At 35.3% G+C, this 13,542-nt stretch overlaps 2 protein-coding genes across 6 annotated transcripts in view; one reads left to right on the top strand and one right to left on the bottom strand.

The window, feature by feature from the left end:
• Positions 1-8,169, bottom strand: part of thoc5 (THO complex 5) — a 15,073-nt gene extending 6,904 nt beyond the window's left edge. The window contains exons 1-9 of one of the 5 annotated variants that reach the window (XM_081356791.1): positions 8,000-8,169; positions 7,168-7,265; positions 7,018-7,074; positions 6,832-6,894; positions 5,456-5,599; positions 5,261-5,374; positions 4,107-4,204; positions 3,725-3,871; positions 3,521-3,635 (exon numbers count right to left, since the gene is read on the bottom strand). In XM_081356791.1, coding sequence (XP_081212917.1) covers positions 3,521-3,635; positions 3,725-3,871; positions 4,107-4,204; positions 5,261-5,374; positions 5,456-5,599; positions 6,832-6,894; positions 7,018-7,074; positions 7,168-7,263 — 834 coding nt within the window. In that variant the 5' untranslated portion in view covers positions 7,264-7,265; positions 8,000-8,169. The remainder of the gene's footprint in view (positions 1-3,520; positions 3,636-3,724; positions 3,872-4,106; positions 4,205-5,260; positions 5,375-5,455; positions 5,600-6,831; positions 6,895-7,017; positions 7,075-7,167; positions 7,266-7,999) is intronic. The other 4 variants (XM_081356792.1, XM_081356793.1, XM_081356794.1 and 1 more) reach the window with 4 other exon arrangements.
• On the top strand, positions 8,132-12,818 carry LOC308685177 (transmembrane protein 248). Its single transcript, XM_081356796.1, has 7 exons — positions 8,132-8,611; positions 9,828-10,011; positions 10,088-10,322; positions 11,038-11,182; positions 11,261-11,411; positions 12,162-12,296; positions 12,424-12,818. The coding sequence occupies exons 2-7, from the start codon at positions 9,853-9,855 to the stop codon at positions 12,442-12,444; spliced, it is 846 nt and encodes a 281-aa protein (XP_081212922.1). The 5' UTR covers positions 8,132-8,611; positions 9,828-9,852; the 3' UTR covers positions 12,445-12,818.
• Positions 12,819-13,542: the final 724 nt, after the last annotated feature.

The following is a 13,542-nucleotide window of genomic DNA, read 5'->3' as shown; positions in this document are numbered from 1 at the left end:
CTATTGCGAAATGTCAGCGTTTCCATTAACCGATGTTATGCGACTAAAACGTCCTTTTTTCTCTCGTGAGAAGTCATTCCAAAAATCGCGGCAACGGACGTTGGTTTATATAATATCACAGCCGCCGCATTAGACATTATTATTATTAATGGAAGGAGACGTGGCGTGTTATCCAAGCATTAATGGCAGGGAAAGACCCTTATACCACGAACGACACATAAAGCCTAAGGAGTTTCTGGGTGTTTCGCCCTCATTTCTGCTCCGAGGTTTTGATTGTGGCATTTCTTTGAGATTTAGAATACAGCAGTGGCGATTTCTTTAAGACTGCAAGGGAAGCTCGGCTTCCCCTATACTGTCAAAAAAATGAATGGTCAAATATGTACTTTGTATTAACATTTTATGGACTAAAATGCGTTAGAAGACGTTCGTCTCAAAGACGAGTTCGTTCAGAATCAGTTACATACAGCAGGTCGGCTGACTCGATTTCCTTACATTCCCGTAGCGTCAACAGTGCATTTCCCTGTTGAAGCCCAGCTTCCATTGACTTCTATGGGGCTGCTTCAAACATTTTTTTTCAGCGCTTCGAAACTAGACGGTCATTGGATAAATGCTGCGATTATGTCCCACCCATGGAAGCTCAGCTTCTCTGGGGGTGAACGGGGAGTGGGCTGGCCTGGACTCCGGGCTTCCGCGTGATGATTGGAGGGGCTGTCGAAAGGCTGTGTCTCCTTTTGATTGACAGCGATTTCATACAATAAAAAGTCGCTGATGTTGAAGCTGTTCGAGCTCAGTCCCATCGCGGATTTTTCAAAGACAAACTGCTGCAACTTATTTCTTGGTATTTGCTTGTCAAAATTTCTAGCCAATTTTTATAATACATTTCACACAATAATACATTTATACCTTTATTATATTATTACTTATTATATTTTTTTAATATTATTATTATTAGTGATAATTCAAAAATTATTAAAAAATATATATTATTATTATACTTTATTATATTATTATTTCTACCTTTATTATATTATTACAGTCATTTTTCAGAGCATTTTCTTGAAAAGGAACGTAGAATTTACGTATAAATAAATGAATAATTTTTATAATGTAGGCTGAAAATGAGCTTCCCCTCTTTGAAAGACCAGCAGCCGCCACTGGAATACAGTATACCTATAGGCTAATTATTGTTTCTTTTATTAATTTAATAAAGAACTCGTATTCTGTCCAAACGATCCATGTAGGCTACTTTTGTGTCCATTCGTTTTTCCTTTTTGTAACCCGTAATTGAAAAACGAAAAATGAACGGTTGTTGTCTTTTTAAAACGCAAAGTTGAACACCAAAATTTTAATTTGAACTGGCTACACCACCTGCTGCGCAAAAAAGTAAATATCGACGAATTTTCAGATTTTTGTTTATGACTTTTTGCCCCTTTATTAAACATTTAAAATATTCACAAATTAATATGGAAAACATGTCGATTTTACTGGTTTTCTAAGGCCAAATTAGAACCTGAAATTGATGTTTTTCCCGCAGTGCTGAATGAGAAGAGCCATTAATATTATTAGCCTAATAAACTATTGTTTTGGCTAAAATCACATCTCCATCTCCGCTGTTAAGCAGACGGATTACATAATCAGAAGGTATTAGCCTTCGATTCGAATTTGTTCGTTTTAAAGTGGACATTTCAAGCTTTAGCCTACATAGGCTATATTTTGTTTCAGTTCTCGCGCTCCAGTTTACGGAGATCATGAAAGTGCGTCTGATTGTTTTCTTTTATTTTACAAAAGCACAACGTTTTCTTGTTATTGTGAGTTTACACAAATAAAAGTAGTTGAGAATAATGTATTATTATTTTCTGTATGACCAGAAATGATAGAGTATTTTAAGTTGTTTCCACTGTTGATAGGAAAATGCAAGTGTTCGTGCCCGCGCCTCCGTGCATGCAGTGCGCGCTCCACACTCAGCTTGGTTCCTTTTTTGCATAAAAGCGTCTTATAAATATAGCCTATTAAATGTTATAATAAAATAATATAAAATTATTATTATTTGCGTAGCTATACATGGACCTCAAACATACCGCGTCTTCTAAGTCAGGTGACTGTAAATGCGCAAAAACTGTTTCCATTGCAGTTTTGCAAAATATTCCTTTTTCGAATTGCCTGAAAAACCACCTCACGAGAGCGTAAAAACTTTTTTGCGATAAACAGGAGTTTTTGCGAAATTGACGTGTTTCCATTGTGCGTATTTTCAATTCGCAATTTCAATTTGCGCAATTTGAAGGATAATGGAAACGCGGCTACTGTTACGTCCTTAGGGACGTTTATTGTGTTTTTGGTGTTTTGCGTTTCTCTTTTTGGTCTCGTCTCTCTCTCGCTCTCTTTCACTTTCTCAGGCATCGCTGATTGGCTGTTTTGCCTGTCAGTCATTCGTAGTGAGTTGAGTGGGTGTGCCATGTGAGGCGGGATCGTCATCATTCTGATGCTTGACACCTGGAGAAGCCCTACTTAAGGAACATGCTACTGTCAGCGAGGAGAGAGACTTTTTGTTTGGTTCTGTCTTATGATGTGTTTGTTTTCTTTTTGCTTGATTTAGTTTTGTTAAGTATGTAGTGTCATGTAAATTGTGCCTTGTTTTTGGTTGCCCTAAAAACTTCTTATTTGTGAGCTATGAAAGAGTTAAACAGCTTTTCAAAGCTGGGTTAAGCGGGAAGAAGAAGAGGGAATAGGTAAGACCGTCACGTGACATACATTTACACACTTGGCTAAATTTCTGTCTAAATACACTAGGTTAGGGATTAGTGCCACCCTCTGTATTTTTGTTTTATTAGTTAGTGTAGTTTAGTTACGACTTCACGGACGTTGAAGACTTTCTTTGATCTTTCTTTTTTTTTAGTTTAGGCTTAGAGATAGTTCCTTTTTGATTATATTATTTTTGTTTGTTTGGCACAATCCTGTTTTCCCTTTTTGCTCCTTCCGTTTTTGTTTTGTTCCTATGTAAAATATTAATTACTTTATCTTTTATTAAACCAATATTTACTTGATTTTGTTGTGTCTCTCTGGTTCTGATTTCATTTAGTGATAAATGGTGACTGGTGTTACTGAATTGGTTTTATGTTCCCCTTCTAACATACCTAGACGGTTCTGAGCCAAAGAAGGGTCGTAACAACACCAAGCGAAACATGATTATGTGTTTCTGCTCAGCGACACTGGACATCAACAACACGGCATACGCTAATACCTTTCCATATACTGTCTATGTATAACAGTTCTATCTAATAATGTATTAGACAGATTGTAAACCAATGAACAAGGAGAATGTGAGCACTGTGTTTAGGCTCAGGCGTTCTCAGTGCCGTCAAGATAAAGGTCACAACAACAACTTCCCCAGAGTTCCTACTGGCGGTGCGAATGCAAAACGGAAAATGTTCCTAGGGGAACCTCCCTGGTGGCTTGTTCCTAGAACTACCCAGTGCAAAAGCCCCTTTAAATATATATTATATATGTCAGTCTAAGGTTTCACCTGCATGATGTTCTGCAGTCCAGGCTGTAGGCTGCTCAGATATTCTCTCTTCTGCTCAATGGCTTTCTGAATCTTCTCCTTACTGGTCAGTGACGTCTTATACTGCTCCGCCAACCTGCATTATGGACCGCCACGGATGTTTAATGATGTTGTTGAAGATTTAGAGGTATTTGAGGGCTATGGAGGGTCGCTGATGTGCGTTACCTCTTCCTCTGCTCAAGTTCCCAGTCCAGGCGGGCGAGCGTGAGCTGGTGCTGATCGTCGCGTGTGACGTGAGGGCGTGAGATCTCAGCCGGAGCCTCCTGGAAGAACTCCTCCTCACTCACCAGCTCGATCTCCTCATGCTGAGACCTGGAACACAAGAGACGTTAACATCTGCTTCACACAGGAGCCATACTAGCCATTAGCATCTGCTCTAGAGTTTTGTTTTGTGCCAAACATGACAGGGGATTAGGGATGAACATACGTAATCAAGTACGTCAACGTGTTGTTTTGCCCTAGAAAAATGTTTATTCACTCTAGACATTTATTTTTTTCATGAGATTTTCAGGCCTGGAAATACATTTTAAAATTCCCTGGCACTCACTTGAACTCAAGACATTTTCCGATCTCTTTCTGCAGGTGCATGACCTCATAGAGCAGATTCTGCAGCTGCAGGTGAAGAACATCCACTCGCTGCTTCGCCTGCGGACAGAGAGAAACACTGTTGGCTGAAACAATCATTTATCAAGCATGTTAAACATAAAAAACTGGACGGAAACTAGAATAAAGCAAGCCTGTGAGTGAGTACAGTACCAGTCAAAAGTTTGGAAACATTACTATTTTTAATGTTTTTGAAAGTCTCTTATGCTCATCAAGCCTGCAGTTAAAAAAACAAAAACAAAAAAAAAAAACAGTAATATTATGAAATATTATTACAATTTAAAATAGTGGTTCTCTTTTTTAATATATTTTAAAATGTAATTTATTTTTGTGATGCAAAGCTGAATTTTCATCAGCAAGTACTCCAGTCTTTGGTGTCTTATGATCCTTCAGAAATCATTCTAATATGATGATTTATGATCAATGATGGAAACAGTTGTGCTGCTTAATATATTTCTTTGGAATTCTTTTTTCAGGATTCATTGATGAGTAAAACGTTAACAGCATTTATTCATAAAAACAGCATTTATTCAAAATAAAAACATTTCTAACAATATAAATCGTTACCATCACCTTTTATCAATTTAACGCATCCTTGTTGAATTAAAGTACTAATTTCTTTAAAAAAAAATAGTTATTGTTTTGTAACTTTTGAACGGTAGTGTATATTGTTACAAAAGATTTCTATTCTAAATAAATACAGTTCTTTTTAACTTTTTATTCATCAAATAATCCTGAAAAAAGTATCTCAGGTTATATAAACAATATTAAGCAGCACAACTGTTTCCAACATTGATCATAAATCATCATATTAGAATGATTTCTGAAGGATCATAAGACACCAAAGACTGGAGTACTTGCTGATGAAAATTCAGCTTTGCATCACAAAAATAAATTACATTTTAAAGTATATTAAAAAAAGAGAACCATTATTTTAAATTGTAATAATATTTTATAATATTACTGTTTTTTAACTGCAGGCTTGATGAGCATAAAAGACTTCTTTCAAAAACATTAAAAATAGTAATGTTTCCAAACTTTATACTGGTACTGTATATGCTAAATCAGATCAGTGTTGTTAGTGTTGACTGTGTTCACCTCATGTGTCTGGTCTCGGCCTTTCTTCAGTCGCATGTGTGCCAGGCGGTTGAGTTTCTTCAGGGTAATGAAATGAACACTGCTCTGTCTGCGTCTCTCCTCGATCTCTACACTCTACAGGACGCATAAAGCAAAAGATCAGTTCCGTTTAATTCCATTGTCCGATTTTAGACACATGGCAACTGTGAAACTCACTCCGTCTTTCACGCCGCCGGCTTTCAGCTCCTGGATTTCCGCCATGAGTTTGGCCAGAGCGGCACACGTGTCCTTATACAGCATGTAGTCCTGCTGCGGGTCTCTGCCCTCAAGCTCCACCTCCTCATTATACACACGGACCTCCTGAGGGACACACACACACACACACAGAGTGACCAGTGAACACACACACACACAGCCCTGCCTATCAGCTGAACATGATCTGTGAACCAGCAATGAATCTACAAAACCGTGAGATATGAGCCTCCTCACCCGAAAGTGCAACAGAAAAGGTGTCGACAGCTGAGCAGGATCCAAAATCACATGATGGTGGCGGGTGAATTAAGAAAGTTTAATTAGCAGTAATTATTACAGCTCTCTGAAATACTTGATTCTTGGTCGAGCTGAATAACTGAAAATTTTAATGTATAATATTTAAAAAAATCAAAACATTATTATTATTATTATTATACCTAACTTTATACATTTAAAAAGGTGTATAATAATAGTATCATCGCATATAATATTGTTAATAATAATAAAAATGTATTGTTATACTAATTATTTTTGTTATAATGAGGCATAACTGCATAATTGATTGTTAGTTTAGTTTTATTGATTTATATAGCACATTTAATAACGACAGTCGACAAAAGTGCTGCACAAAAGTAAAATAAAAACATAAAACAAATAACAGAATAAAACAAAACACAAATTATTGTTCACAGTGAACTATTTATTAAAGTATAATAATAATTCAAATTAATATTAGAGGCAATACTATATATATATATATATATATATATATATATATATATATATATATATATATATATATATATATATATATACAGGTGCTGGTCATAAAATTAGAATATCACCAAAAAGTTGATTTATTTCAAGAATTCAACCTAACAGGTGAAACTAATATATTATATAGACTCATTACATGCAAAGTGAGATATTTGAAACCTTTATTTGTTATAATTTTGATGATTATGGCTTACAGCTTAAACCCACAAAATCAATATCCCAGAAAATTAGAGTATTACATGAAATCACACAGTAATTACACAGTAATACCATGGTCATTGAACCAGGTTTTGGTTCTTTTGGCAGTGTGGGCAGGTGCAAATCCTAAATATATATATATACACACACACACACTTCCTTTGTAATATTAAATATTTCTGTTGATGTTAAAATTATATATATCAAGATTATGTTCCTCAGAAATATACTGTCAGTTTATTATAACATTAATATTGTTTGTTATTCATATTGACATTTGGTGCTCAATAAGTGTTCATTTTGGACCCTGCAGCTGTCAGATAGAAAGAAGGAGGGCGAGAGAGAGAGACAGATCTCATAGGAACCTGATTCTTTGCTGTAAACAGCTTCCTCTGTCCGATAAGATGAGGTCCGGCGGGAATCTTGACCTACATACACACGCCACATGAGTCTCACATCAACCGATCTGCTAACTGGAGCTCATCTGAACACAACTCATATAAGAAGAAACACATCTGAAGCCTAAATGAGTGGAACATGCTGGATTGTACCTTCACCTGCCTCAAACTGACCTTCCTGAACTTGACATGTGAACTGACTGCACTCAGCTGCACATGAGAGTTATTAGAGAAAGAGAATGAGGAGAGGGTTAGTGGACTGCTCTGCTCAAATCATCTCGAATGCATTTCACAGCCGCTCACCTGATCACTCTCTCCTCGACCGCGCTTGGCTTCTGGAGTTCCTCCTTCACTGCGGATGACCTTCGGCTTTCTCTTCTTCACAGCGTCTGAGGACATGACTGATTAAAGAGATCAGAATGAGCAGAAATCAAATCACAAGCAATGATTTAAAAATAAAATAATAATTTGTGTTAGTTGTCAAAATGACTTCAAACAGAAACTACGATCTCCTGGAATTAAATATGCTTTCATTTATTACTACTACAATATTTCATAATAAAGCCGAGGACATTTTAAAAGATTATGAAGGGGAAATTAAGAGTTCATTTCTAAATTACTTATTATTTTCACACAGACTATTCTATGTAATTGTTATCTACTTCAGTATTGTTATTGTTAGCTAAAACTATTAAATAGATTTCAGTAACTGAAATAAAGCTGAAATAAAAATAAACATTAAACTAAAACTGCAATAAAAATAAATTACAGCTAAATAGAACCATTTAAAAACTAAAACTAATCAAAATGACAAAAGCACGTAACAGAATTAGTAAAACTTTAACTAATAAATTAAATATTATAAATGTATATAAATAATACTAAAATAACTCATCTGTTTTCAGTAAGACGTCAGATGTCTTTTAAATATCACATACTACGTTATATGTATCGTACGTTTCTTTATTATGTATTAGTTTCGAAAATTATATCATATATTCATAGCTAGTTCAATAAACTATGCTATCAGGTTAGCTTCTTGATGAAGTAACAACAGATCAATTTGAGCGCTCGAAATGTATCATGTTGTGTTTAAATTAGATTCACCGATAAATCTGGAAGCATAAAATCTCACCTTTCAACTGCTGTTATCCAATTTAAGTATGTAAAAAAATGAATTTAAATATTAACTTGTGTCATTCAAACAGCAAGAATGCGCAGGCTGGATGCGGGAGGAAACGACAGAAAGCACTTCCGCTGCTGGATTACATAATAAAAGATCTCTATATCAGACAAAAAAGGTCCGAGCGAAAAATATCTATTCCTCATAAAATTAATAACAGAAGAAACCCAGAAAAAATTCACATTTAATTTAAACGCCCGATTTACATTTAATTCGTTTAGATTGTATTAATGCTGACTGCTGTTTTTTCTTTTCACATATTGATTATATTTCATAACAAACACATAATGCGTTTAATACTTTTTTAATTACTTTGAACTACATTATTTAAACCAAGTAGCACAAAACACAGTGTTATCTTTATTTAGATCAAATCTAACATGTAAGAGTTGTAATTTCTGCTTCTTCGCTACTGGACTTTTAATTTGGAATTAAAGCTGTCTTGAAGGAAACCCACCTGTGAGGAAGTTGCTTGCGTTGCTATCAATCAATATTTACATTACTACATTTCAACCTGGTAACGTTCAACGTCCCTACGCGCTAATTAAATGAACGTAATTAGAGGTAAGTGGTCGGTAAACTTTATAATATGATCAAATTATGATTATACAATAGTTCATGTGTCAAATATAGTGTTTATAGCCTAGTTTATGCAGTTTAGAAGTGAGCTATGTTATCAATAACATACAAACATACTATTATTATTATAATTATGTTATTGTGTTTGTCGCATTAAGTACGGTATGAGCACTTTTCAATGTACAAACATGAAGAACCCTTATGAGTATTTGATTATAGAACTCAGATGCATACTACGTACTACACACTACATATGCTACAATGTTTAGTATACAACTAGAGCTCACTGAATGGGACTGTATCTCATAATGCAAAGCACTCGGCTTGCCCTTTCATTTACAGTGTTGCAAACAGTGTTGGTGTAATGAATTACTAATCTAATTACTGTTATTTTCTTTAATTACTTGTCCCTTGAAAAAGTAAAAAAAAATTCTGTTATTTATTTACAGTTACTTTATGTAATTGCATTAAATACTGTATAGACTACAACAATTTTATATAAAACAATAGTGGATTCAACATCAAAATGTAATGTTAAAACGTATGTTTTTAATGTGGCACTTTGGTCAGATCAAGAATAATATATGCAATTGTAGATTGTTTCTTTGAAATAATTAAAAGAGCAGTTTCAAGTCCATCCTTGTATTGTTCAACTTGTTGAGGTTGATATTATTAATAAGTAATCCAATATTTTTTATAATTACCAATACAATACTAATACTGTATTGTATACATTGTTAATTACTAGTAGCTAGTAATTAATTACTTTTTTTTTTAATTACCCAACACTGGTCATAAATAAGATGGAAGTCTTTACAATTAATAATTTGACATGCGTTTATATATATATATATATATATATTAGACCTACTATTTAAGTTTAATTTATTTCTATTTCAGTTTTAGTTTTTATTTATTTCCCGTTAGTAATTTTAGTGCTTCAACTTAAGCTTATTTCAGTCAATTGCCAAAGCAACATTTCTAATTTTCATCTAATGTTTCTATTTTATACTTATATTATTGTATACTTTTAGTGTATACTTACTGCTTTTTAAAAACCACAGGCACTGTAAAATTAAATCATACCAATTGTTTATTTTTATTTTTAAGGAAATAGTGGGAAAAGACAGTATTCAGTAAGTAGTATTCTCCATTCTGAATACAGGCATTCAATATTTTGCATGGTTTTTAAACCTCACAGGTGGTGTCTTCGCTCCTGGTGCATTATGGGTCAGTGGAGGCCCGTGTCTAACCTGAGAGATCAGGTCTCTCGACACCCTCCTGTGGTTGTGTTCTTCCTCTGTCTGCTGATCATCTCCATCACTTTCGTCTGCACTGGACTGTACTCTCAGAATCACGACATCAAGAACCCTGACATAAGCGTAGTGAGTATGGCGATCACTGCTGTAGTGTTTGGGTTCTTCTTTACTGGCTAACTCGTACCGTACGCTTGTTTTCCAGGACTGGAACGGGGTTCTGGGCTCTATTGCTGGTTTTCAGTTCTGCACACATGTGAACGACACGGATGCACCGCTGGAGGAAGACTCTCCCCGAATGGTGGAGCATGCAGATACGACAAATATTTCCATGAGCACTTCTCATGTTTCCTTACTGGTGCCACTGGTGTTTATAGGGGACGTCCCAGACGATACTGTCATTAGTGCCACAATGCTGGGCAGCCAGCTGGGCATCAAAGGTTTGTGTGTATGAGATTTTAGTATTATTTACATAATATTACAGGTTTTATATGAATATTTTTTAAATTTCTTTTAACTAAAATTTGAGTGCAAATTTTAATCATTTTGTTATGTGATCTTTTGTCATTTTTATTATATATATATATATGTATATTAGTGCTGTCAAATCGATTAATCGTGATTAATCGCATTTATCATAAAAGTTTGAAAATATGTGTGTGTATACATATACGTATATTTATACTATATATATACATATAAATATAAACAAACAATGCGATTAGCGATTAATTGATTTGACAGCAGTAATCAATTGCTATATATATATATATATATGTGTATGTACACTTCTGATTACGAGCTCGTCACATTCAAGCGTTTTGTTGTCAGAAAGAGCAGGAATCATGGACGACACCAGGTTTATTCTTGCCTATTTAATGTTTATGGCCCACCCAACTTGGGAACTTGGGTATCAAAATGATCCCTGAGCTTACCAGTGGTAAATACAGAGGGCTTTCATGTCCAAATTTAAACTAGGAAACTCGTATTTACGATAATTCCGACAGCATGTGAAGGCAGCGGTAGACTTTCATGTTCTGTTCTTTAAATGTTGTGACTGTAATATAATATATTAAGACATTTAATGGAGAGGAGATATGGAAATGTATCGCATAACAGTTGTTTTTTTATATTGCTTTCTCCTAATGTCTACAGGGGCTGCAGCGAAAGCATCCGTGAACATTTCTCTGTACCTCCGCACTGATGTTCCCAACAATCAAACTCCTGCAGGGACGAAGACCAGTCGACCGCTGAGCTGTCTTCATTTCACAGCCCTGACCCACGTTCTCCCTCACACCCCGTGAGAAGCTTATACATACACACAGCCCATTTTTTGCTGTGAATAAACATCCTGCAAGCTAATTTACTGATCTTTCAGGTCACCTCCAGAATGCCCAGCTGCGGAGAACGTGGATGAGAGCGCTTCACCTGTCAGGACGGTTGCTGTCGAATCAAACAAGCACAATTCCCCACACTGCTTTGGTCTGGAGTTCAAATCAGATCCACACCTGACGGTCCTGCTCACTAAGGTAGAAAACACAATGCAGTCGTTCAGACAGAATCAGCTAAATATTGAATTAATGAACATATAATTGGCAGGGGATTCTTTCTGTTGGAGCTCTACGTGTGCAGATTCCATATCAAGTCACGTTTATATAGCACTTTATACAAAGCTCTCTAAAAAATAAAGCTTCTTCATTGGCATCGATGGTTCCATGAACAACCTTTAACATCCATAGAATCTTTCCGTTCCATAAAAGGTTCTTTATAGTGGAAAAAGGTTCCTTAGATTACTCAAATGTTATCCACACTAACAAAAATAGGTGATTCTTTTAGAAATGTCCACTGAATGGTTCTTTGGGGAATCAAAAAATAGTTTTTCATTGGAATTGCTGCAAAAAATAAATCTGGTAGCACTTTTTTTAGTCCTTTTTAACCATGTGCATATTATAGTTATTACAATAACTAGGTACTCACCCTGAATCTACTCCTGTAGTTACCTTATATTACCCAGTACTTTCTTAGGTAAGTACAGGTACTGTAAAATAAAGTGCAACCCAAAAACCCTTTTGGAATCTTTATAACTTTTAAATGGGAAAATAAATCCGTCGTTAAACAAAATTTCAGCTGTAATGCAGCTCTACAGAAAGACAATAGTCTCATTATTCATCTTAATTTAGTTAAATGTTATTTCAGTTTCAGTCCAATAACTGCATCCGTGTGTACCATCATATAAGCAGCATCTAGCTAACCTCTCCACTTCTTAATTGTTTGGCTAGGATGAAAAAGCCTTGTGCCGGTATCACCTGTTGCTGGTCAGTGTTGCACTGCTGGTTGTCTGCATCCTCATGAGTCTCTGTGGAAGTTTCTCTTCACGTTCATCACGCTCTTACCAGGGGATCGATCTTCAAAAGGTAGTACCTGCTGTAGAGCTCTCTAATCTTTAGTATTAAACTCTCTCTGATTTGCATTTTTATTGCATGAATTAACATGTGTTATACAGTTTGCTTGAAAAGTGTTTCCATTTTAAATTATTCATAGGGATCACTGCTGAGCCCATGAGAAACATCTGCAGAACATCCATATTTGAGCCTCAACTGGCTGTCAGAAGGCATGAAGACACTTGCTGAAGAAAGAAATTAGTGTTTGGGTATTCAACAATTTTCCATTGCCAACATGTTGGTCTTGTGCAACAAAAAAAATTGCATCCAGTTATGCAGGTTGCTTGCAGTGCCATCAGAACAGATCTGGTCTACACGTGACGTGACTTTATTTCATGTTTCATTGCAATACTATGTTATGATTATACAACTGTTAACAATCACAATCCAAAGAACATAACCTGAGACGTATGATTATAATATGATGATTGGAAGCTTTCTTTTGACGTCACGTTATATTCATTTTATTTAAATGCATTAAAATATTCTACTGTGTCCTTTCTGCTTGTGTAATGGTGTCTGAACCAAAAACTGCACACAAAACGCACTTACCGGTTGTGGACAACACTTCACAAAAAAACACTCATTAGCTAGAAATTGGTGAAAAGATCTTGAAGTGAACACTAATTCACAAAAGAAAGCAATGCATTACAGCAAAACAACATCTGGAGTTATGTCACAATTTAGCTAAATGTGATATTACGCCCTGGTTCCACAGACAGGGCTTAGATTAAACCAGGATTAGGACATTAAATAACTTTTATAAATGTGCTTTAGAGATAAAAAAAAATTACTGGTGTGCATCTTGAGACAAAACAAGGGCACTGGCATATATAAGGAGATGTCAGTGCAAGTTGTTTTCAGTTAAAACAGTACAAACATGCATTTTAATATGGGACTATAATAATAAGTCTGTGAAACCAGACATATAAGATTAATCATAGGCATATTAAATGTTGCAAATTAAACTGTGCCTTTAAATGTAATATTAAAAGGTTATAGTTACCCATTTTATTTTGTAAAGGCAAAAATACTAATAGTGCATATATTTGATATTGATATCATAAAATCCCAACATGACGCATTCTCCAAAGCCCGCCCATAATGTAAAAGGAAGAACGCGTTTTCTTATTGGCTAAAAAGTGCGCGTCGCACATTTTTTGTTGTTGCGGTTTACAGAGACAAGCGCTGTCATCATAGACAGCCAGGTGTGATTTCT

Source organism: Scardinius erythrophthalmus (assembly GCF_964197995.2).
Source record: "Scardinius erythrophthalmus genome assembly, chromosome: 24".
NCBI classification, from domain to species: Eukaryota; Metazoa; Chordata; class Actinopteri; order Cypriniformes; family Leuciscidae; genus Scardinius; species Scardinius erythrophthalmus.
This window is presented reverse-complemented; position numbering and strand designations above follow the sequence as displayed.

Excerpts from the sequence above, each read along its gene's own strand:
- LOC308685177 (XM_081356796.1), top strand. The coding sequence starts at position 9,853 with ATGGGTCAGTGGAGGCCCGTGTCTAACCTGAGAGATCAGGTCTCTCGA. Across the intron at positions 10,323-11,037 it reads CAGCCAGCTGGGCATCAAAG|GGGCTGCAGCGAAAGCATCC; the intron begins GTTTGTGTGTAT and ends TAATGTCTACAG. Across the intron at positions 12,297-12,423 it reads AGGGGATCGATCTTCAAAAG|GGATCACTGCTGAGCCCATG; the intron begins GTAGTACCTGCT and ends AATTATTCATAG.